This window comes from Prenolepis imparis, unplaced genomic scaffold, assembly GCF_030444845.1.
Source record: "Prenolepis imparis isolate NDT839.2.m4 unplaced genomic scaffold, iyPreImpa1.0 SCAF_9, whole genome shotgun sequence".
NCBI lineage: Eukaryota > Metazoa > Arthropoda > Insecta > Hymenoptera > Formicidae > Prenolepis > Prenolepis imparis.
Genome location: NW_028141167.1, coordinates 17897193 through 17923753, shown reverse-complemented (window position 1 = coordinate 17923753; position 26561 = coordinate 17897193). Strand labels below are relative to the sequence as shown.

General features: G+C 47.1%; 1 protein-coding gene and 1 pseudogene across 1 annotated transcript; both read right to left on the bottom strand.

Moving 5' to 3' along the window:
• Positions 1 to 878: 878 nt before the first annotated feature.
• On the bottom strand, positions 879 to 8893 carry LOC145940244 (uncharacterized; annotated as a pseudogene).
• Positions 8894 to 13461: 4568 nt separating this feature from the next.
• On the bottom strand, positions 13462 to 18039 carry LOC145940243 (uncharacterized). Its single transcript, XM_083045156.1, has 5 exons — positions 17776 to 18039; positions 16635 to 17420; positions 16306 to 16476; positions 15057 to 15965; positions 13462 to 13506 (listed from the first exon to the last, which is right to left on the bottom strand). Exons 1-5 carry the CDS (start codon positions 18037 to 18039, stop codon positions 13462 to 13464), a joined length of 2175 nt encoding a protein of 724 aa, XP_082901282.1.
• Positions 18040 to 26561: the final 8522 nt, after the last annotated feature.

Genomic DNA, 26561 nt, shown 5'->3' with positions numbered 1-26561 from the left:
TCAGATTTTTAATTTATCCTCCTCCCCCGTACGCTACTACTTCAAAAATAAGGACGTGTTTTGTCTCTAAAAAATTGCGTACTTTGACGCACTCCACGGGGTGGAATAAATTTTTTTCGCAAATCTTATCATAACTATCGTAAAATGTGGACTTTTTACTACAAATTTAAAAAAAAGCAAAGTTCGTACGATTTTTTTTCGCGGCGTTATTACATATGAAAGTTACCCATACATTTTTTCCATTTAATGACTCCAAACCTCTCTCTGCTGTGTGTATGTATGTGTATATATGTGTGCGTGCGTGCGTGCGTATGGTTAGGAGAGGGAAATGTAGGAATGTTCTCATTCAAAATTGTGTATTCCTGCCCTCGTCTTCAGATTACTTTTTCTATACGTTCACGCATATTAATGCATGTTCTAATTGCTGTTTGAGGAATTTGAGCTCAAATTTACACGCACGGACGCGTTGTATTGTACATATCGTTCTGCTTAATTAAATGTTATTTATTTATAAATATAAAGTCTAGTGATTTTATTGATAACGTGCCCACAAAACATTTTTGAGTGTCGCCATCTAACGGTGTGATTTGTACTTAATTTTCATGAACCCGTTTATGTACGGGATCCGTGCTTCTATACTCGTCTATTTTCTTTGCTATCGCCCCAGGTCGATATTGGGGCTCAATCCTGCGCGAAAGGGGACGCCCACCCAATTACCGCGTCGCGTGGCTTATCGCTACTGCACGGCCTACGCAAGGCCGTACTTAGGGCGACAGCGCCCTTATCGCAAATTCGCTATAAATTGGATAATCGCGAATTACATCATTTTTCTGGTAGCCGTTTTGGTCCCTGGGTCTCGGGGATTCAATGGGTGTGACTCAATGGGTGTGACCGAAATCAGTTTCCGGCTCCGCCGGACTGCAGCGTGATAATTCCTGCTCTCGGTGATCCGGGGTGAATTCCTCGCCCTCGCAGGGTGCGTTACTGTCTTGCCTCGAGGATCTGCGCGTTCCGCGCGGTAACGGCTGCGTCCTTGGATGGGCCGAATTCCGGCGTTCGGCAAATATTGTTGCTCCTGGCTGTTTTTGTGTGGCCCGCCAAGATTGTCGCCAAACGTTTTTTTGTGTCGCTACCTCTCTTTTGTTATTAAAGTACGTCCGCTTGATAAGGCTCCTATCCGATATAAAAAAAATAAAAAATAAAACGCGAATTAATATTTGTAAATTATATGCTATCGCAAACCGTCTCTCCGGGGAAAATCGGTACGGATCTCGTACTCTCTCTTGCGTGGCGCGGCCGCTCAGCCCTTGCCCCGCGATTACGGCGAAATGGACGCGCGTCGTGACGGCAACGTCACAGTATATTTAAACTTTGGCTTATACATCTTTTCATATGTGATCTATTTAAATAACAATTTCGGTCTCGAAGTTTTAAATATATTGTATGAGATCCGTCTCCAAAACATTTGCCGTCCTCATCCATATCTTTGAAAGTTTGCGGGTATTTATCGGCAAATTTTCCGCTATCTTGAATGCTTTAAATAGTATATATTCTTGTATATTTCTGAAACTGTACAATTTACAACCGCATTTATTGCATATTTCCTGCAACGTCCACTTTCTAGTTCTTTAATCACTGGTGGTTCTAAATGATTCCATGGTATTTGAAAATTTTTTCAAGTTTCATTATGCGATTGTATTTTATTATTCGATATTTGATTTGTTGGCGATGCAATGGATCGCGAACTTGGTGAGGAACTTGGAAAAAATGTTTCTTCATTTAAACTAGATGTGAGTGAAGCAGTAGTAGAAGTTGCTATGTTAGATTCAGTTTCATTTTGTATAGACCAAGATTTTTCAGGCTATAGCAACATGAAAGTTTCACCAGAACAAAATTTTAGAACATTGTAACGGTCGCTTTCGCGAGCTCGGACAGGTCAGTCGGGATCAGGGCTCGAGAAAGGGTGAGACACGAACGCGGTGTTTGTGTAACAAAACAAAGCCTTTATTGTATAATTGTGTGTATGCTATGTACAAGTGAGCGTGTGGGTGCGTGTATATTCGCATGTGTGTGTATGTGTATATATAGTGGATCGCTGTATGTGTAACGTACGTGGAACGCACGGTGCGTCGGGCGATGCGACGGGTCGGCGCGCGGTAGCACGGACGCGGCGCGACGCGGCGCGCGCAAGCGCGAGGCGCGAGAGAGCGGCTGCTCTCTTCGATATCTCGAAGAGAGCGTAATCGAACGGCGCGCGTAGCAAGCGGTCGCCTGGTCGGCGGGCGTACGCGGCCCGCGATTTATTTCGTGACGCGACGGTCGGCGTGTCACGGCCGTCCGTATGGGGTGCGGAGGGGGGAACGCACTGACGGTCGAGAACCCTCGACAGAGGCGGCGGAGCTCCACCCGCTGACGTCAGCGCGCGTTTTGCGGGGCGCGGTCGGAACCCCGGACTCCCGAGAATATCTCGGGGGAGACAGAGGACACTCTACCTCGAAGTCGGGGGGCGGGGGAAGCGGAAGCCGGAAGTTCGGAGCACGGAGATTATCTCCGCAGAGGCAGCGTACGCGTCTACCTCGGGCTCTTTATTTCGGGCGGAAGAGTCTCCGATACGACGGAGTCGGAATGGTATCTGAGAGAGCTCTTATCGTGAGCTCTCTTTTTATATGGATCGAGTAACGGGATCGGAGGCTGGATCGAAGGAGGGGAAGTAGGGGTGATACGACTCGGTTTATTTCGGCGCGCGTCGGGCGTTTTCGTGGAACCGTATTTAACGGTTGGATTAATTAATTGTGGCGCTCAGCGCCTGCTGCCCTGCCCGGCCGGTGTTCGCCGGGCGCAGCCTTCCGACGGGTGGACGGTCGGGAACGATACGGGGGGGCATCGTTACATCACCCCTCCCCTAGAAGTGCCTGAATTTTGAGGCACTAATTAGCGGATTCGGCGGTGGTAGCGAAGTTCGCCGCGTCGCGAGAACCGCAATATCCAATAGCCGTGTTCGGCTGACCGGAACTTGTAGCGGCGGGATACGTATACCGCGAAATGCGGTACCTCCACCACCACTCCGGTTGCGACCTGGTACGGAATCGGCGGAGGGGTTACGGGCCCGGTCGGCATCTGTAGTGTCGGTTGTATTGCCGTGGTCCTCTGCGGAGGGGCCGGCTGGCGTGCTGGTCGTTTCGGCAGCGGCGGTGGTTGCTGCATGAGCATTTCTCGTTTCTTCCGGTTCGTGTAGTCGGAGCGCTGGATCACGGTGCCTACTCGAGGCGGCCGTGGCGGTTCAGCAGGTTGTGGAGTCATGGCGGTCGACGTCTCCCTTTCGCTTTCGGAAGAGTCTCCCAGTAACTCGTTGATCGCGTCGATTATATCTTTCTCCATGTCTGTTCGATATGATATCTCGAGGGACAGTGAGCTCGTTATTGCTCCTCGTTGTCCTCGTCCTCTTCGTTCGTATCATTGTTATTGTTGTCGAATGCGGTGTCACCGTGATTGTTAGTGTTGTCGAGTTCGGTGTCCTCGGTCGCCGTTAGCGAGTTATCGTTATTTTTATTTTGAGCGGCAGGCTTCAAATCTTGTACGTGTACGTATATGCCGATACCATTTCCCGCGCGCGCTCTTTAAATCGAAAATGACGGGGGAGACGACTCTTTGTACGGTGAGTGGTCCGACATATCTTGGCGCCAATTTGGCATTGAAGGCATTCGCTTTGTTTGATAGCGGGTGCTGGCGTTTCCATACAATGTCGCCGACCGCAGGTTTCCACGGACGGCGTCGTAGATTGTAATAACGTTCCTGTCGTTGGAACGCTCGGGCCAAGTGTATCCGCACTAGTTGGTAGGCATCGGCGAGATTTTGCGCGACGGTATCGGGTGTATCGGTAACGAGGGGCCGGTGGTCGGCAGGTGCGGGCCTCACTAGTTCTCGCCCTAGATTGAGGTAGGCAGGCGTGTATCCCGTGGCGTCGTGGTAGGCGGTGTTATAAGCAAATTGTAGCTCCGGAATCCGAATGTCCCAATCGCGGTGGTCTTTCCCGACGTATTCGGCCCCCATTGTCTTGATGACGCGGTTCGTGCGCTCCACCGGGTTACAATGTGGAGCGCGTACGGGCGTCGTGCGGTGCGCGACGCCAAGTGCGTTGAGTCGAGCAGTCAATTGGGTGGAGATCAGTTGAGTCCCGTTGTCCGAGATGATCCGTTCGGGTCGTCCGTGGCGGAGAATGATGCGCATGGTTAGAGCGTCGGTAACGGCGCCGGCGGTTGCCCTGCGGAGTGGCGCCAGCTCTACCCACTTCGTGAAGCGATCCTGCATCACGAAGAGCCAGGTGTGACCGGATCGCGATCTGGGTAGCGGGCCCACAAGGTCGATGGTGACCTGCTCCCAAGGGCGATCGACATTCGTGGCGTGCATGCGCCCTGCCGGTTTTTGTTGGAAGGCCTTGTGGGCCATGCACGTTTTGCACTGGCGGACGTACGTCGCAATTTCGCGAAGCATCCCGGGCCAATAAAACTCGGCGGCGATCCGTGCCGTGGTTTTGGCTATCCCCAGGTGTCCGGCGGTCGGCGCGTCGTGAAGTTGTTGCAGTATCTCGGGCCGCTGGGCTTTCGGGACGCAGCGCTTCCATTGTCGGTCGGCGGGTTCGTCCTTGAAGTCCAATGAGTGGAGGATGTGGCGGTATAATGCCCCGTCGTCTATGCGGTAGTCGGGCATGGCGGTGGGGTTTTGGGCCACCGTGGCGTGAATACGGCGGTACCAGGCGCAACGCGTGGGTTGAATGACGCATACTTCAGGGCATCTGGAGAGCGCGTCAGCTACGCGATTCAGTTTTCCGCGACGGTATTTCACCTCGAACTCATACTGTTGGAGTTCGAAGACCCAACGGCCTAATCGTCCGGTCGGAGAGTCTAGTCGTTGTAGCCACTTGAGTGACTGATGATCGGTCACTACCGTAAACGCATACCCCTCCAGATACCCCTTCATACGCTGGATACCCCAGACAATCGCGAGGCATTCTAGTTCGGTGGCGCTATAATTACGCTCGGCGCTACTGAGGGTGCGACTTGCATACGCGATAACCCGTTCGCCTTCCTCAAAGAATTGAGTCAGAACGGCCCCAAGGCCGTTGCCACTGGCGTCCGTTTGCAGGTGGAATCGTCGGGAAAAGTCGGGGCACGCGAGCACGGGCGCGGCGATCAGTTTATCTTTCAACCCGCGAAACGCGGTTTCCTCCTCCTCCTCCTCCCATCGCCATCGGGCGTTTTTCCGCGTAAGGTGCGTCAGCGGTGCGGCGACGGTCGAGAAATCGTTCACAAAGCGCCGATACCACGAGACAATGCCTAAAAACTGTCGAACTTGGCGTACGGTTCGTGGAGCGGGCCAGTTGGCGATCGCGCTGACCTTCTCCGGATCGGTCCGGATACCCCGTCGGTCAACCACATGGCCGAGGTACTTGAGCTGATCGACACAGAATCGACACTTCTCGGGGTTCAGTCGCAATCGCGCCTCGCGTAGCCGACGAAAAACCTCGGTGAGCAGCGCGAGATGTTCCTCAAACGTACGACTGATGACTATAATGTCGTCGAGATACACGAACACGTAGGGCTCGAGCTCGGGACCCAAAACCGTGTCAAACAGGCGTTGAAAGGTGGCCGGCGCGGAGTGCAACCCGAAAGGCATCACTCGGAACTGCATTAGTCCTCGACCCGGGATAGTAAATGCGGTGATAGGCCGACTTTCGGGCGCGAGAGGTACTTGCCAGTACCCGTTTTTGAGGTCGAGCGTGGTGAGGTAGCGGGCACCTCGTAGTTTATCGAGCGTGGCGGTAATCTGTGGTAGCGGGTACGCGTCTTTTTCGGTGACCTCGTTGACCCGACGAAAATCGATGCAAAATCGATGGCTCTCGTCCTTTTTCCGAACGACGACGATGGGGGAGCTCCACGCGCTCTTCGCGGGCTCGATCACGCCCGCTTCTTCCATCTTGACTACTTCGGCGTCGATGACGGCCTGCATCGCGGGGTTACGCGGACGGTACCGTTGCTTAATCGGTGTCGCGTCTTTCAGCCGAATTTGATGTTGCGCGAGAGTGGTGGGTCCGCGTACGTTTTCAAATAGCGCGAGTTCGTGCAGTAAAAATTTCGCGAGGCGTTGGCCTTCGGCGGGGGTGCGCGGCGCGAGACCGCCGGTCGAGTCGCATTTCGGCACGTGCTGACATCGGATAGTGCGGGGCGGCGTGATGGTGATTCCGAATTTCCCCCATAAATCGACGCCAATGAGAATGGCGCTGTCCAGCGTCGGCAAGATGGTGAATTCATGTCGGTAGCTGCGGCCGCGAACTTTAAACGGGAAGGTCACGGATCCGGGCACCTCCGCGTGAGTTCCGTCGGCCAGTTGTACTTGGCCGGCATTCGGTCGTTCGGTATATCCTTCGGCGCGAACAGCATCGGCGGTGGCCGTATTTATGAAGGACACCTCAGCCCCGGAATCTAACAAGGCCGTGAATGGTCTCCCGTGTATGCGGACGGTGATGTGTGGTCGCGGCGCGAAAATCACGTCGCGGGGTTTGCCTCGGGGCGAGCGTCGGTCCGTGCGGCCTCGGCCCCCTGGCCGTTTCCCGTTTTCGGTGGGTGGCATTGGGCAGTGAGTACGCCGTCGCATCCGCATTGCGAACAGAACTTCTTCGCGGGGCGCTTGCAGTTAAACCGGGTGTGCCCTCGTTGTTTGCATCGCCAGCAACTTTCGTCGCGATTGTACACGGCGGCTACGGCGGGGTGCGCCGCGGCTTTTCCGTCCGTTCGGAAATTGTTCCGTTGGTGTTCAATATCCTCGTATTCCGCGGCGCGTTCGTGTAACTCGGACAAGGTCACTATGTCATCTATTCGTATGTAGAGTTTATAATCCGGATGCATGTTATCATATGTGCGCTCGAGCTGCTCATCGCGGGAAAATCCGCCGGCGCGGCGCATCAGCGTCATCATTACCGTGGCGTACGTCGCGAATTTCTCTCCCGGTTTTTGGCGCCGTTCCATAAGTTCCCGGCGGAGCGTGGCCTTGTATCGACGCGGTAAAAAATGAGCGGTGAAATCGCGCTCAAAGTCGCCCCAGTCACGCCATTCTTCGCGTGTATTTCGGTACCATAATAAAACGTCGCCTCGTAATAACTCGGGTAACGCCTTGAGTAATTGCCGCCCGGTGTAGCCGTATCCGGCGTTTAATTCGCTAACTCGCTCGAGGAATGCGACGGGGTCGCGCCCATCGAAGTGGCACCCCCACTTTCGAATTTGGTTGATGATTTTCGCGTCATCAGGCGGAGCGGGTCCCGTACGCCCACCCCCGGGGGGCGGCGTCGGCGGTATTATGTGCATCGCGGGCGGGAGTTCGCCCCCTTCGTCTTCAGGGTACGGGAACTCGTCGGGGTGGTCATCGATATGACGACTCATCCGTTTGCGTAACTCGTCTAGAGTACCGGTCGCGTCGAGACCGGCCGATGCAATAATAGCGCTAAGTTGCGCTTTCGGTACTATGTAGATCCACGATTTCGGCATCGTGCGTTTTCCGGTAGCGCGAAAGAGTTCGTGTCTCACAGCGGTCGGAACGGTCCCTGTTCGGGCGCCAATGTAACGGTCGCTTTCGCGAGCTCGGACAGGTCAGTCGGGATCAGGGCTCGAGAAAGGGTGAGACACGAACGCGGTGTTTGTGTAACAAAACAAAGCCTTTATTGTATAATTGTGTGTATGCTATGTACAAGTGAGCGTGTGGGTGCGTGTATATTCGCATGTGTGTGTATGTGTATATATAGTGGATCGCTGTATGTGTAACGTACGTGGAACGCACGGTGCGTCGGGCGATGCGACGGGTCGGCGTGCGGTAGCACGGACGCGGCGCGACGCGGCGCGCGCAAGCGCGAGGCGCGAGAGAGCGGCTGCTCTCTTCGATATCTCGAAGAGAGCGTAATCGAACGGCGCGCGTAGCAAGCGGTCGCCTGGTCGGCGGGCGTACGCGGCCCGCGATTTATTTCGTGACGCGACGGTCGGCGTGTCACGGCCGTCCGTATGGGGTGCGGAGGGGGGAACGCACTGACGGTCGAGAACCCTCGACAGAGGCGGCGGAGCTCCACCCGCTGACGTCAGCGCGCGTTTTGCGGGGCGCGGTCGGAACCCCGGACTCCCGAGAATATCTCGGGGGAGACAGAGGACACTCTACCTCGAAGTCGGGGGGCGGGGGAAGCGGAAGCCGGAAGTTCGGAGCACGGAGATTATCTCCGCAGAGGCAGCGTACGCGTCTACCTCGGGCTCTTTATTTCGGGCGGAAGAGTCTCCGATACGACGGAGTCGGAATGGTATCTGAGAGAGCTCTTATCGTGAGCTCTCTTTTTATATGGATCGAGTAACGGGATCGGAGGCTGGATCGAAGGAGGGGAAGTAGGGGTGATACGACTCGGTTTATTTCGGCGCGCGTCGGGCGTTTTCGTGGAACCGTATTTAACGGTTGGATTAATTAATTGTGGCGCTCAGCGCCTGCTGCCCTGCCCGGCCGGTGTTCGCCGGGCGCAGCCTTCCGACGGGTGGACGGTCGGGAACGATGCGGGGGGGCATCGTTACAACATCATTAACTATTGTGCCATCTTTTTCCATAACAAGAATAGAACCAACAATGCCAAGTTTGATATTACTTTTTACAATAAGATTCGATTGCATATTTTCTGATTCATTAATTATGAGTGATATCTTTTTTTTCTATTGGCAGACCAGACTTTATACAAATATGACATCTACAAAATAAAAAGAAACATATATGTATATAAATATATATGCATAATATAATAAAAATAAGTAATGCTGAAATATAAATTGCTTACATAATTTTAAAATCCAAACTTATAAATCAAGAGGTGTGTATTTGAAGACGTATATGGGAATGGAATTAAAATTAGTTTCAAGAATAGGATGTGGTGCAAGGAGGCAAGTGTATGGAAACAAAAAGATTTTCTTGACATTATAATTTTGATCTTTAATTTCAAATTGTTCATATACAGCAAAATCAGGATTGTATATAATTGTTGTTGTACTGCCCAAAAAATAAATATTTGTATAGCATTCATTTATTAAAATATATTTAATTTTGCAAATGATGAAATAATCATAGCAATCTTTACCTATGCAGATACACATTTTTTTAATACCTAATTCCTCTAAAAGTAACTTGAGGATATATACTTTACATTTTCGTTTTGTTTGTCATGAAAATAATCCGTTATGATATAAGAAATCTGATCATTGAAGTTTTCAGAAATATATTTTTGTGTATTATCTGCTATTGCTAAAGCATAGTATTTTCTTGAAATATTGACTTTATAAAAATTGATGTTTGTATGATAATAATTTTGTTATATTTTTAAAATTTTGAGAATATTTAACAATATTTTTAAAATACTTATGTTTGCTTTCAAATCGCAACGTCCATAAATGTTTCAGCGGACCAAAAGATATAGTTAAAGAGGGATAATAAGGGTATAATGATGTTTCGGTCTTAATTTGATATTTGGAAAACATTTTATTCTCAATGATAAATATTCATTTATCTTTTCTTGTAATAACGCAACTTGACCAAAGAATAGAGCAGAAGCACACATTAAAGAACATATTTCTCGAAGACGCAATACTAAAATCCAAACATTATTTTCAATATTTTTAACTGAGTCAAAGATAACTAAAGGAAATATTAATAGTATTCTTCTAATTTGATTTGCGGTGCCTGCAATTTTAAATAAATCTTTTATAATAGGAATGCTACTGCATACATTTTCGTTAAAAAATTTAATTTTTTGTAAGCGATAATTTATAAATTAATAAGTAAACCAACCTTCTTTTACAAAATATTTAATGCAGTATATAAGATCATAAGGAACAATCCCTTCAAACAGATCATGTGCTATACAAGGCGGTAATCCTGGATTGCAGACGTGAAAATAATTAAGTTTATTTAAAGGCGAATCATATTTTATACCCTTTACAATTTTCATACTATTTTTTGCTTGTGTAACGTACAAATTGTAATTATCTGAATTTCTGTTTATATTCGTGTATGTATATTTTGATTTAAATTCATTTTAAGTAATGTCACAAAAACGACAAAAGTGTTCTGAAGAATGAAAATTTTCTGTAAAACCACCAATTTGATGGCTTCCTAAATTATCGCCCGCCATAGCAACAACAGTGCCAACAAAATTAATTGTTTCATTACCAACAGAAATATCTACTCCTTCTTTTTCTAAACTTCTTAAATAATGTATTAAAATTTCCATTATTTTTTGCCAACCAACCTAACCAAAGAACATTATATATTTTTCGTAACATAACATTATAAGCTGTATATTATCAACTTTTGATCTGAGATAAACAGGTAAATTTTGTAGCATCAAATATATTACAAGTTAAAACTTTTTTTTATGCATCCAATGGATTACATATCTCAAATGCATCTTGATATAACAAAATTTTTAACACATTTTTATTATTATAAAAAAAATTATTGTTTTTTATTATACTGCCATTTTCTATATCAGAAAGCACATTACTATTATCATTATTATATGAATTTAAACAAAAATGTTGAACATCAGAATTTAGTAATAATGTTTCTATAGTTTTCAAAATTGGAATATAATGATAAGAACATTGCTTGTGATTATTATCAATTTCTAAATTAATTTGTACAGGTATCACAATATGAAAATTTTGTTGAAAATATGTATTTCTCGAATATATATTTCGAAGACAACCATTTATAGGATTATGAATATTTAAAAAAAAAGAACATCTACGTTGAAACATATCATTAATTTTTTCTTTTATATCATCTTGAAGATCACTTTCATTTAAAGTTGTAATAAAGTGTTCTTGAATAAGTGTAAATATAGATGACATACCATCTATTACAGCTTGTAAAGCAAATTCTGTTAGGAAATATTTTGTAGTCAAATTTAAATATAATTGTGCTATAGCTCTTTTACTATTGTTTATATTACAAAATCTTTATTTAAAGTTTTCTCTTGTAAAAAAAATTGCTATTATTATTGGTATCAAAATTATTGGTATCAAAATTATTGGTATCAAAATTGATCAATTCTTCGTTATTAGCAGTAAATTGCTTATCAAAATTATAATTTGAATGATGTCTACACATGTGTACTGCATAAGTGCTGAGTGTTTTGAAAATTTTATTAGTAGACCAAGCTGGGTATCCACAATAAATCCCAATTTTATTTTGTCTTAAGTGTTTATATAAATGTTTATTAAAATTTAATGTATTTTTAAAATAAGCATTGCAATTTTGTTCTTTGCAATAATAAGTTATGCATGTTTGTTTTATATTATCTGTTGAGTGCTGTCTAAAAATATATTTCTTAAAATTAAGATATTTATTAAATTGTTGCCCACAATTTTTAAACAGACAAATTATTTTTAAATAAGGCATGTTTTTATGAAGAATTTGGTGCTTGTTGTACAAAAGTATAGATGAAAATACACAGTTGCATATTTCACATTTGAACATTATTAATCAAAAAATTGTGTATTAAAGGAAAGAAAAAATTGAATTTAGGAAGGAAATTTTATGTATATTCCAAAAATAGTAACACTGTAAGATATTTAATGTAAAAAATTATTAAAACTAAAATAATTAAAAAAGAAAATAAAACTAAATATCAAATATAAATATTAAATATATGTTTATTGACTCATCATATTGTGAGAGGTAGTGATTTTCGTGTTGGAAATGTCAGGAGGAAACAGCGTGGTTGTGAAGGTTTCTCTAGGCAGGAGGTTGTAAAAGAGACGAAGTGTTTTATCTTTAACACTCTTTATTCCGCGAGACCATGTGCTCGCTGTCGGTCTCTTACAAAGACTGACTAAAGCACCTCTCCTTCTTCATCTCTAAGGCCTCTTAGCCAATCAGCAACGAGCGTAGTAATCTCGCGCGGAACTTCTTCCCAGCGAACCAATTACGATGAGCCATCTTGGCGCGCGCATCATACAAAGAGTGCGCTCTCATCCGTGTTACATATACATATACGTGAACGCATATCTTACAATATATAAAATATTTAATATATGTGTAATGCTTTTATATTTTTATATTCATTATTTTGTATTGAATTATATTCAATATATATATTATATAAAAATTATTCAAATTTTTTGTATAAATTAACAGTTTTTAGTAATATGTTCTAATTACAATAAAAAATAATACTATATTTACAATTATATTGAATATACATAATTAAATATGAAATATTAAATATAAAAATATAAAAGCATATGCATATATAAATATTTTATATATGAGTTGATAAATATATATATATATATAATATATATTAATATCTGCTTTATTCAATAAAAATCAATGATTTTATTTGCAACTTTTCCAATATATTGCCTAATCTTAAAATAAATAAATAAATAAACTATCGGGCTTACCTTTTTCTTTAAAACGTTAAGATTTTAGACACGGAGACTAACTATCATAAAAGAATTATCTCCGAAATGATCCATATAAAAGAACAGAAACAAGGAATTAATTTGAACACAGGCACCGAATTACTTGACGATAGTTATCTTGACATTTTACATAAATTGTCCAACAAATTATCACATTTGTTTGTTTCTAATTTTTTAATGCTCATAATTTCATCATTGTAAATACGAACAGTCATGACCTAGACACTGTAGAGATAGGAGGCCCTAGACAACTAAATATTTTTTTCTATACACTTGTAAGTAGTTTTAATAATTTTTTACTCACAGATAATGTATCACATTAATTATTTTTAATATTAGTATACCATTCGAAATAACCCACACACGGTGGACGTTGTCATTTCGGACTTGCTACTTTTCGCTTCCCAACGATGAAGTGTCTAACAAACCGAGTGATAAACGTCATACAGTGTTACCCATCACCATTTCAACAACGATGCTTTATAGTGTTACGTCCGGGGCGCAGTCGCGGCGTGAAATTCGTGAGAAATAATTATCGCGGTCCACGTGCTCGGACTATCGCGCTGAACAACGTCGTATTTCGGAAAACTTTTCCGGGGATACCCCACGACGAAGGGTGTTCCGCCCAGGTACACGCAACGGTTCAATGTCCTGCGGAGGGGAGGGTGTCGCCTTAGGATTCGCACGAGGAAGTTGCAAATGTTACACAGGAGTATGGGGTATTATCGAATATAATCCTGAAAACGTTCGAGGGAATCATCGACGGAGTGGAAAATTGTAATCACGATGTTACCATCGATACGAAAGGTTTCTTCGCCGTTGATGTTGTACCATAGGTAAGCTATTTGACAACGGTAACAGTGGAGTTGAGGGTCGCGAGTTACCGACAGTCGATGGAAGTTACACACCGAGCAAATTATTCCGGTCGGTAAGTTACCGATTACGAGTAAATGTTTAGCAATGTTCAACCATTCGTTTCGAGCAGTACCGCGTAAGCGCATATGGCAGTCTACGCAAAGAGCGGCATTTGTTTCTTTATTAATAAACCCGACTGATATTTGGCAGTAAGGGGTTTTTTATTCAATAGGCTCTTCTTCCTCTTCGGGAAGAGGCAAGATGTGCGGGGCGGTAAGGTACCGACGCCTTATTGGGCACATGGGTGAATTATTTAATAAATGGAATTAAATAAATGAATAAAACGTTCACGTTATTTTATTCGGAATTCTAGAGTATTCATTGAGTGTGCTACGTTAGCTAAGTTTGCAAAAGAGAAATCGTCGAGACCCCTTTTTTTATCAAGGATCTAAGGGTCAGTTTTATGACCTTTTTTTTTTTTTTTTGCGCTGTGGAAACCTCATGGTACCCTCATCCCCCGGGTAGAGGATGAGAGTTATGTGGGACTCCTTGTTCCCCTTGACCGATCCACGAATGGATCGATCAGGGGGCCCAAGACCTACCTCACTAAAACCACAGCGGGTGCCTACGCTGGCTCTTACGAAGATGGCAGGGAACTACCGAGCATTGCTTCCTGCCATCCTCTGGCCCGACCTTCCCGGAAGAGCATCTTCCCCGAGAGGAAGATACTCTCCCCCGCGCATCGTGCGGTCCTATCCCGGTTGCGGCGCAGAGGGGCACCGCCCCCACGCCGCGCTCTCCCGAAAAGTTTGGGGGCGGGGTCACGGCTCGAGTGTTCCCGCTCGAGCCGCCACCCCCCGCTCCCGGAACGAGGCTCCCTCTCCCTCCCAAAAGGGACGTGAGATTCGGCCAACGCTCCGGGAGCCCTACTCCTGGGAACTCCCCCCCAGAAGGGGAGGGAGCACCCCCGCAGGCAGTGGTGCCCTCCCATCGGCGCTCTAGGCACCGGTGAGAGGGCCGCCCCTGCCGCGTCCCTTCCCGGGGGGGATCACGTGCAATGGGGCTCGGTAGTAACTGAGCCCCTGTGATCGCCCCCGTATCCCCAGGCCGTGGTTCCCTCCTTTAACGGGATTCGACCGTCGGCCCGGGGGCATCGCCGAGACCCTCCCCTGGGGAAGGATCTCGGCAGGGGCGGGGGCGGATGCCGCCCGACTCCCGGTCGCAAGGCTTTCGCCGTGCGGCCGCCCGCCGGGCGACACCCGCCCCCGCCCACCTCCTCGGACTACAACTCCACCCCCGGAGGGGGCCTATTTCTTATTGCCGGGCGGGGGGGCACAGCGCCCCCCGCCCAGCCTTAGCGCCCCAAAAAGTGGCCTTCCTCCTCCCCCTCTTCTCCTGTGTTTGGGTCTTAGGGAGGCGGCCCTTTCCCGGTGACGTTTAGGGGAACTTGAGTTCCCCCTCAGTGTCACCGGGCCTGCCTTTGTTGGCGACGGGGTCTCCTCACTCTTCCTCTCGTTACCCCGCCGCCATCTCCCGGCTCGTCACGGGCTCTCTTCCCCCCCGGCCCCCATCACGGCGGTTTCCTCGCCTAGGCAGCCAGGAGGGGTCGTCCCTCTCCTCCCGGGATTCAGGGGCGAGAGGGAGTCTCCTCCCTCTTGCCCGCCTCTCCCGCTCTCTTTCCGCCTCCTCCTTCTGCGTCATTACTTTGACGCAAAAGGAGGAGACCGCCTCCCATATTTCCTCGCTCCCGGCCATCTTTGCAACGATGGCCGGGAGCGATAGATCCTCGCCAGTCTTCTGGACGAGGACACGGCGCTCTTCTGCCCACGCTGGGCAGATCTCCAGCGTGTGCTGCGCCGTGTCCTCGTCCTCCTCACAGTGGTGACATTGCGTGGTGCGCTCCTTTCCTATTCTACACAGGTACTCGCCGAAGCATCCGTGCCCGGTGAATACCTGTGTAGCGTGGTACGACATCTTGCCGTGAGACCTGTTCACCCATTCCTCCAACACAGGTCTCACGGTCCCGACGACTCTCCTGCCCGATCTGGATGGGGGGATGTTTCCCAAACTTTCCCTCCATTCCTCGATCATGAGCCGTCGGGCTTGTGTCCTGACGACCCCTCGGACCCTCTCAGTTATCTTAACACCCCACCCACGGAGCTCCTTAATTCTCTCGTACACTCTCTTGTGAGTACGAGCTTGGAGCTCCATGAGAGGCATTCCCGCGAGGGCCGAGGCCGCCGCATGCGAGACCGTGCGATATCCGCGGACGACGCGGATGGCCATTCTCCGTTGTAGACGTCGGAGGACGTCTCTGATTCGTCTCCTGGCCACCGCCTCGTCCGCCCATACCGGTAACCCATATAGGGTCACCGAATTTAGCACGGCCGCATACAGCCTTCTCACTCGGCCGTCTGGCCCGCCGAGATTGGGCAGCAGGCGGCTGAGTGCCGCCGCTACCCCATCGGCTTTTTCAGCCAGACGGCCGAAATGGTCGTCAAAACTCCAAGTCCCATCCAGCCAGAGGCCAAGATACTTGAGATTTTGCCCCAGCTGGACGGGGATGCCGTCCACGATAACCTGGGCCTTCGGTGGCTTCCCCCGGGAGCCACCCTAAGGCCCAATCCCTTTATGGAGCGCACCACGCACGCTATAGCCAAATCGGCCTTTCCCTTTGCGTCCCCCCAGTCATTCCCCCCGGCCAGGATTATGGTGTCGTCTGCATAGCAGACGACCCTGCAGCCGGGGGGAGGGCAGAACGGAGCACGCTGTCATATGTGATGTCCCACAGCAGGGGGCCCAAAACTGACCCCTGCGGGACACCACACGACACAGCCCTTCCGCGCAGAGTACCGGTTTTATCCCAGTACTCTAGGCTCCTATATCTGAAGTAGGCCTTCACTATCTCCACGAGGTATTGGGGGGCGCCGTGTTCTAATAGGGCGCCCCTCACCTTTCCCCAGGGCAGGGTGTTGAATGCATTGGTAATGTCCAATCCAGTTGCAACCACCACCCTGCCTTCTGCAGTCTCGGATTCCGCGAGAGAACGGACGCGTAGTATTGTCGATCGATTCTCGCGGAATCCGTACTGCTCCTCGTGGAGATTTGGGCCCACCTCATTCATCTGCCTGACGAGTCGGTCGGCGATGATTCTTTCAAAAATCTTGCCGACCTCGTCGAGCAGGCAGATGGGCCTATACGCGGAGGGCTCTGCTCCATTTGTTCTGCCCCCTTTTGGGATAAGGACCAGCTTGGCCTTACCCCAGACTGGGGGGAACTCACCTTCCCGCAAACAGCTCTTCGAATGGGCTCCGACAGATGGACTAAGGCATATTGCCAGACCCTTCCGGGGATGCCGTCGAGCCCGGGGGCTTTGTTGCCCCGAGCCCTGAGTCTCTTCGCAATCCCGGCCAACTCAGCGTTGGACACCTCGTACGCCTCTTCCCACTCGACAGATTCCCTTTCATAGAGATCGGGAACTCTGTCACACTGTGGGAAGAGGGTCGACAATATATTTTCGAGTACTTCGGTGTCCAACGCCTCCGTCACGGGGGGCATCCATCCCCACAGCTTTTTCATTACTGCTTTGTAGGGACGCCCCCAAGGGTCCGCATTGAGGTTCCTGAGCTGCTCTTCCCAGGACCTCGCCTTAGCCTTCCTAATGGCAGCGCCCAGAGTGTTACGTGCTTCTCTGTAACCCTCGAGCGCTTCTGCCATGCCCTCGTCTTCATTGCCGAGGCCCCTCCTTCTTATTCTCTTCAGGCGGCGCCTGGCCTGGACGGAGGCGCGTCTGAGATCCGCGATCTCCTCCGTCCACCAGTACGCCGCCCTCATGGGCCTCGGCTTGGTTCGGGACATAGAGATGTTACAGGCATCTCTCATTGTCTCCCCAAGCCATGCCACCTGGTCCTCAATTCCCATCGGTGCATTATCTGCACCGGGCCAGGCGGCCGAGAGCATGGCTGCCACCAGTCTGTCGGAGTCTAGCTTTGCTAGAGCCCACCTTCCGGGCGGATTCCCCCCTGGGCGCGGCTCAGCACCCCCCGGCGGGCGATATCGATCCTCATCCTAATATAGAGATGGTCGGAGAGGGTCTCTTCTTCCATCACCCGCCAGTCCTGGATCCTGTCCGCCGCAGAGGGAGACGCCCATGTCAAGTCGACAATGGACTCCCCCTGCGAACTGACCAGGGTGCTGCTCGACCCCTGATTGATTATACAGAGGCCGAGAACCGCTGCCCAATCCTCTAAGACCCTGCCTCTGCGGTCAGTGTGCCGGGAACCCCAATGCCGTGACTTGACATTAAAGTCCCCGGCGACCACAATGGGTTCGGGGAGTCTCCTTTGCACCACGAGTGCAATTTCGTCTAGGATATCCCCGAACGTGGCAGGGTCAATGCTGGGGGGATGTAACACCCTATCACCCACAGTTGGCCCCATTCTACGACTGCATATGAGCGCCCGCCTCCGATTCTGGAACACGGAGGTGAGCCCATCTCCTTTCTCCACGTGATCGCGACCGAGTCCGCATCGCCGCTTGCCCAACACGGACTGTTCGGTGGGACGCGATACGGCTCGGCCGCGATCTCTAAACCGCATTTCCACTGCGCCAGGGTGTGCACGAATAAATCTTGAGCCCTGGCGCAGTGGTTCAAGTTCGCCTGGAGGAGGCCGATTTTGTTCGCCATAATGGGCGAACTTTATGCCTCCTCCATGGCAACCTCCATCGGCTCACCCTGAGCCGAGGGAGTGTCGACTCCCGTCTCCTCTTGCTTCTTGGAGGCGCCCTTTCTCCTACTTCTTCGTTGGGGTTTGGGCGCCTCCGTTGTCTGGCTGTGGGTGAGCCCGGGGGAGGCTAGGCCATCCCCAGGGCTCTCTCCAGCTCCTCCTCTCTTCTTTTCCTTTACGCCTTGGGAAGGCCCGGGGGAGGCAGAGCCATCCCCGGAGCCCCCCTTGGCTCCTCCCTTCCTTTCCGCCTGGCCACTACTCTTCTTCGCGGCCCTCCTTCCCTTCCTCGCCTGGCAGCCCTCGCTGCCGACGCGGTGTCCTGCCGGCAAGCCGACCTCAACACATATGACGCAGCGCGTCTTGTTTTACAGTCCGTGGCTTTGTGGCCAGGGGAGCCGCAATTTTAGCAGCAGCCACTACGATCTATAGGGCTGCTGCACATTTCTTTTACGTGTCCCCTTTCTAGGCAGCGGAAACACTGCAGGGGGCGCGTGTTGAGCGGCTCCACTCTGGCCACAATCCACCCTACCTTGATTTTTCCGGCCGCGGCCACTTTGATCGTGTTCGCAACCGGGCATTGCATCCAGAGGGTGCCCATGGCCCCCTTGGCGAACCGGATCTAGCCCGTTTTCACCTCGGAGGCCTGGCACCCTCCAACCGCCGCAATCGCCGCCTTCACCTCCTCCACGGAAGCGGAATCATCTAGTCCGAGGACCCTTAGGTCGCCCCTCTTGCAGGGGCGGGTCACCCGGACTCCTTCCTTCTCGTCTAAAGCTTCCCTAAGCTTGTCGGCGAAGAGATCGGCCTTCTTCGCCTTTTCTTCACCGGGGATTTCATACAGTATAGCCCCGGTGGCTGTTCGGCGGGCCCGTACATCCCGGATGTCCAGTGCTTCAATATCTACCTTCCGTCGGGCCAGGGCGATAGTCTCGCCGTATTGGCCCTCGGGACAAGTTATTGTCACTGCCGCCGTTCGAAGGATCCTCCCTGACCTCCTAGCTGCAGCCTTTGGGGCAGCCTTGCCCTCAGCCCTCTCCTTACTGAGAGGGGGAGAGGCCTTCTTAGCCCCGCTGCTGCCTGTCGTGGAGGCCTTTACGAGCGCTGGTGGCGGCGCCCGGTTTCTCCTCCCTTCCTTCCTCCCGATGACCTTCACCCACTCATCTTGGGCTCCCGAAGGTCGCGGGATCTGGGGAGGATTTTTTAGAGGAGGATCCTTAGTTTGGACCTTCGCCTTAACAGGCTTTGGTCCATCTTTCTTGGGGTCTCCCTTGGGTTTGTTTCCCTTTTGGGAGTTGCCCCTGTTCTTCCCCTTCCCGGTATCGGCCTTAGCAGGGACCGGTCCCCGCGGGGTCACGGCGTACTGCCGGTCGACACAGGAGGGGGCTATTCCACCCGGGGGAGGTCTTACTGGGAGACCCTTCCCTTACTAAGATTTGGCCTCCTGTCCAACAACCCCTGTATCTGGGCTGAGATCTCATCGTACTTGTACCTATCCTCCTGCCTAATGCCAGGAGGATAGTCCTTGAGCTCTTTAACAACCCCCTTTACAGGGGGTCTGTTAACCGGTGGCGGTGCTGTTACCTCCACCGCCACGTCCACCTCCATAGCCTCCGCCGGCGGGGCCCGCAAGGGACGTGGGGTACTCTCCCTCACCCCTGCTGGGTCTTCCCCATCTTGTGCTCCCACTGGGGGCATAGCTTGGGGCTTCTTCCCCTTTTTGCCATTTCTTTCTTCGCTAAGACGCTTCGCCTTGCTTTCTAAGGCAAGCACCTTAGCCATGAGCATTTTATTTTGGCGTCTGAGCGCCTCCATTTCGCTTTCCCCTTCCTGGCTGTTATTTAACGCGGCCATCGCACTTGGCGCGGCCATAGCAGCAAATGCAGCCTGCAAATAACACGCCGCGTCCGCCATCTCATCTTTCACGGTGCCCTTCATGTTTCTACTTTTGATCAGTTTTATGACCCTAGGCAAAAACAGAGTTTCACTTTTATGGCCCTTGGAAAACTGACTTTTCCAAGAGTCTTTACGAATATTCTAGAGACCACGTGTAAAGTTATATTTCATAATTCGTAGAAAATATTAATTTAAAACATGTTTAAACAATAATTATACACGCACGTATGTGTTTGAAATTATTTCGATAATTTGGCTATTTGTGACGGCAAATAATCTTATCCTTTAGTACTAGAATCTTAACGTTGAGTTTTTTTATTTATTCCAATTGTTTATAATAACTGAGACTTACCTTAGTTGATCTCTAGGGGGTGAACAGTGGTTCCCCAATGCTCTGGAGTAGGCGCGTCGTAGTGGATGTGCAGGATGTCCGCCCTGATTTGCAAGTACCGGGTGCGACGAGAATCGTTGTCCGGGATGTTGTGTCTCGGAATACGAAGGTTCTCGATTTCGATTGGAGTCAATTGCGCTGGCCACTTCCTCAGTTTAACGTCTTTATTATTAACAGCGAACAGCGCGGTTCCGTCAAATAGTTTATCGTATTCTGAGTCGTTATGATAGTAGGTGCCGATAAGATTTGAATATTCACTTGATGGTGCCGGATAGTAGAGTCGCGCGATTAAACGGCGAAGTTGGTTTTTCCTGCCTGCACGGCGTGTCTTAGGCATAATGATTTATAATATAAAACATTCTGAATATTGCGTCACTTTTACAATAAGTCGACGTGCGGCGGTCCTCACTGTCGGTTATTGTTCCAGTGCGTAACTACGAGCGGCTCGTCCTCTCAAAGTAGTTACAACAGAATTCAGAAATTATAAGAAAAGTAAAATCGTGCGGCAGCGACGAGCGGTTCGTCCTCTCTAAGTCGCAGCTTGGATTCCACTAAGAAAATTATTCATATAATAGATTTTCACTAGACGTGTAGATTGGAAGAACTCGTTTTAGGAATATTTTAGAAATACTAAAATCGTAATATTAGAATAGTAATAATAATAGAGCAAAATATTATATTAGAAACGCGTGAAATTGGAATTGGAATTGTTTAAAATAAATGTGGAGAATTATTATAAATGAAACACACTTTTATTCTAAATTAACACTACACGATACATATGTTAACTAAAGTTAAAGTTTTAATGCTATAGTTAGGACTTATAATATTAGAGTTAGAATGTTAGAATTGAATTAGATTTAAAATTAGGAGAGCGTTCTAGGTATGACTGCTCTAGTTGAAGTCGCGAAGTGATCTGCCGGATTTTGGGACCGCTCTGAGGCCCTTCGTTTTCGGCGGCTCGGGCGCTGCGGCGGCCCGAAAGTGGGTGACGCTCGGTGTGGCGGGGGCGTTTCCCCGTAGTAGGAAGTTCCTAGACGTTACGCAGCGCCTCTCTTAGTCACTAGGCTGAGTTAGGCATCATGGCCGGCACTGGCGCGCTTTTCAAACAGCGCTTAGAGAACTTAGAATTTATTATATTTCATGTGAAAGTAAAAATTTTATGTAACCGGACGTGACATTATACATCTAAATATGTTCTTTATAATGGGAGATTTTTAACAAGAAACAGTTGACGTGTTACACTGTTTTCTATGTTTTTTGCTGGAAAACACCCAACTTTGACGCTCTTATAATATATAAATTAAAAAACATTAATGTATAAAAAATTAGATCAATATTATAATTGTATAATTAAATCTATGTTTAAATTGTATTGAAATAGTAATAATAGTAATTTTATTTTTAGAGCCGCAATGTACTGAAAATTTGTTTAACTCAGAAGAGGATGATGATGATCATGATGATAAGAATAACAACAATAACGATGATGTTAACCCTCCAATCATATTAGCAAATAACGTCAGGTCCAAACTTGAATGAACAAAGTTAGTATGCAAATAGTTTCTATTTTACTTATGATATTTTGTCATAATGTTATTTATTTGGAAACAATTTTGCGTTATATTTTTTATTTTTATTTCCAATTTTTTCATATTTTTAATCGCTAAAACTTTTTAAAAATTTTGTCTTTTGTTTTCGTACATGAATTAACTTTTTTCAATATTTTATATTTTATAGGAATGGAAAATTTTCAAAAATTTGTAATTAGAAAATTAACAAATTTGGAATTAAAAATCAACAATATAAGCCAAAAAGTGAAAGTAATAAATACAAATCAAAAGCTCATATTGGAGAAACTTTTAGTCAGCTCAACTTTGGATATGGAACAAAGAGAAATTGATGTTTTTGAAGATTTACCGCTCAAAGATGAGAACAGTCTTCAACTCGTGGAAGAAAAATTAAAAAATGACTCATCTTATCGAAATCAAATGGTAAGTCGAAGATCTATATTTCAATATTAAAAATAATTCAATATTATATTTCTTTAAAAAAAAAGGACAACAGCTTAGGATCTAATTAGGACAATTCTGAAAAGAGTAGCAGGGCCACTTCGACCAACTTCGATCAACTTTAATCGTTGATTAAACTATATCTTTGTCTCTTTTCAGATACGTTCTTAAAAAGAGACAAAGATATAGTTTAATCGTCGATTAAAGTTAATGGAGTTGATCGAAGTGGCCCTCAATAGAAGTCGTTAAAAAAGTTTTACGTATTTCTTGCATGATAAAATCATATTTATTACCTCCTGCATTGTATAATATGTATTTGATTCATGCAACATACATAAATTTCTCAGATAGCGGACGCATATGTATATAAATTATATATTTATATGAAACAAGTTTTTTAATAGCAATTTTAAAAAAGCATTTACAAACATGTAAATGAATTTACTGGAATATTTTTATTCAGAGTTGCAAATCCTAAGATTATACCCTTCTCATTTTCATATGTTTTATGCAAAGAATATTATTTAAAAAATAATATAAAATTTCGATTATATATATTTCGAAAATAATTATTAATAATGCTAGTTTTATAAAATAATTTCAGATTAAACAATTGACACGTGTTGTAACCGTAAACACTATGACACAACCACGACCTAAAAACCCACAAAAGAGAACGCAGAATCAGCATTTCGAAAGATATAGCGCGCGCCTCGAAATCAAAAACGCAACCGATTGCATACACGCGTTAAGACATCGCGACACATTCGAGATCGCAAAACGCAGACGATCCAAAACCGATTGCATACATGCGACACATTAACCGAAAAACAAAACCTACTTTCGAGTAATATAAGCGCGCCTGATTAACTCCTCGGGGCCGTATTCCGAACCGAAGAAGACAAGTAATTACATATAATCTACTGCGAGGACGCGCTGCGATTCGACATACCAAAGAATTGTACACGTGAGTTGGAATAAACTCTTCTCTTGTGACCAAAGTGTTCTGTTCACCACCCTCGACACTCGGATTCCCAACTCCTAAGACGAACGGACCCCTCACAGTATCCTACAAATCCCGTTGTACCCTGAGAGGCACAACAAAATGGTGGCAGCGGTGGGATACTGATACTGAGCAATAAAGGATATCTGACAATACAAGATTCCTGACAACAAGAGAGATCTGCCAAGTACGGATCTGCCAACATCGTCAGTGCTCGAGGACCTCAAACAGAAAACCGAGAGAAGCTGCAGCGGACCAGGACAGGAGTACGCAACCACAAAAAGCGCAAGAGAACGACCCCAGTAATTCGGGAACGCCGCGGAGTGCGACAGAAGACTCTCCGGCGCCGACCAACAGCTGACCGTGCGGAAACAACGAGCGAGCGAAAGAAGAATGCGTACCATCATTATACTGTAAGTCAGCATAGTGTATAATAACATAGCCTGAATGTCGGCACCGTCAAAAAAGAAGGTTACATTTCAACGACCCCGTTTTTTAAGCGCACCGGCGAAATTAGCAAATAGATTCGGCTTCGTAACGCCCGTGCAAGTAGTAGAAGAAGCGGCCCGCGATATTCGCGATAGCGTACGAAAGAATCTCGAATCCGAATACCCAGGCGTAAATCCGCGTGAACCGGAAACCCAAGGCGTAACGGACAACCAGTCCTCGCCGCATAATAATAATGAAGCAGGACCGAGCAATATCGATCGAACAACGGTTGATCGCGTTTCGGTAAGACGAAACTACTCCCCCGTGTCGTACGATAGTAGTATTTTTGAGATACCTGGCGGAAACACTATGACACACCCCACGGTCCCGTCCGACGACATAGATAGAGAAATCGAGCGTATGCGAACGCAGACTAGGCATGGCGCCGCCGCCCATTACGAGGATGCCGGACGTCCTAGCGAAGGACGTAAATAAAAGTAATCTATCTTTTTTATTAATAAATTTGATAATTGCTTACAAATTGAAAGACATTTTCTAAATTTTTGTTATTATAATTATTAAAACATGTCCACAAAATATTAATATTTTTTAATTATCTCATACAGGATATCTGATAAAGATTGTGCCAACGCTCATGAACAGTTAGAACATATTGTAACTGAACAAAAATTCCTTTTTACTATTTTATTTTTGCAATAATTAATAAAGTATTAATTAAAAAGTATGGCCAGTCGACGATTGTTTCACGGCGCGAAAAGTTTAATTGCGCGACGAAATTTGGCCCTTGCGACACTCGCTGACTCACTGCTGGCATACTTAGAGAGCATACATCCTAAATGCGCACTTATTCGCCATTTTTATAAAATTATTATTTCAATAATTATTGCGAAAATTGCAAAACGGTGAAAACTTTCGTTGGCATAATTTATCAGACACCCTGTATATATTAGAAATAAAAATATATTAGAAATAAACATATATGTATATATATATTAGAAATAAACGTATACTAATTTGTTGATTTAAATTAAATACTTGATTGAAATAAATTATAGATCTATTTGTTCTTATTTCTTGAGAAATAATTAAGTTATAAAAATATATTACTTTTCCAGGTGTAATACGAAAATCGCATGTAAATGTAACAGATGAGCAGATTGCTGCACCTATAAAAATATGGCTAGCTCATGCTAAAGAGCGCATGAAGCGTTCTCGAAATCTGCAGCAAGAATGAAGGCCCTTGCATAATGCCTGGCAACAGGCAATATAAGAACAGGGAATAGAAAATATCTACCAATAGAAGCAGGGAATAATATTTATTCCCTTTTGTTATTGGTGAATATTTTCTATTCCCTGTTCTTATTGACTGTTGCCAGGCATTGTGCCTTGAATCTTATGGATTCACCTTATCTTGGCCCCCAGAGTAGCAAATAATTCAAAATATATTATTAAAAAAGACAAATTGCGGTGTTTATCAAAGTATTCGAAAAAGTATAATTCAACGTGACATATATTGTAGGACGTAATTCTGGTAGCTGTACGTATCTTCTAAATATAGTCAGAGAAGATGTAGCAAGATGCTGTTGACTCTGCTAGTCAAACTCTTGAAAAATATAAGATAATGTATATATGTAGATAATATTAGATATATATGTAGTAGATGTAGATAATGTATATATAGATATATATATGTATATATAGATAGATAAATGTATATATAGAATAAGTGTATATATAAAAATGTAAAACAATATTTTGAATTTATTGAAATACATATTTTTAATAAATTCACCAAATATTAACTACTATTTAATATAACCTTTTTTTTTTTTTTTTTTAACGTGTGGGAAATGCTTTATGCATACCCGTGCCCCTCGGGAAAGGGAACACGGGTTATGTGGGACTTCCCTCCACCCCGCACTTGATTGTTGTGCGGGGCTTCATCAGAGTACCCACTAAAACCCACACGACGACCTTCTCGGGCGTTGCAGGGAGCCCCCGGGAATCTGGCAATTGCACTACTTCCGGAGGCCCCCCGCCCTGTCCTGCCCGCGGGAGCCTCCGCTTGGTCTGCGGAGACTCCCGGCCCCTCGCCGTTTTGGCTCGGCGAGGGGGGGTCCAACCCTTGTAGTTGTGGCGCAAAGGGGTCGCACCTTCACGCCACGCCCTCCCGGGGGAAGTTGTGTTCCCCGGGGGGCGGGATCGGGTCTCGAGTTTCCCGCTCGAGGCCCGATCCCCATCTCCCTATCCGGCAGACTTGCGGGATAGGGAGGTATCATCTTCCTCTTCTATTTTGTGAGGGGGAGTTTTCTTCCCTCTTTCGTCCCGTGAGGCCATTTGAGTGGGGAATTTATCTTCCCCCTCTACGGCCTCCTCCCCCGGGTCTCGGGGGATGTGCGGGGCCGTCTCCTTCTTCTTCTCCTCGGCGGTCCGCCGGCGTCATCCCCGCTGCTGCCTTCTCTCGGAGCTCTTTCTCGCTCCCTTTCGGCCTCCTCCTTCTGCTTCATTACGTCGCTGCAGAAGGAGGAGACCGCCCTCCAGGACCCCTCGCTCTCCAGCATTCTCTCCACAACTGTTGGGAGCGAGAGGTCCCACCAATAGCTTCTTCCAGGACACCGCGCTCCCTGGCCCACGCTGAGCAGTAGGCCAGGGTGTGTTGCGCGGTGTCCATGCCGTCCTCGCAATGGTGGCACTGCGTCGTTTCTTCCCGTTGTATCTTGCACAGGTATTCCC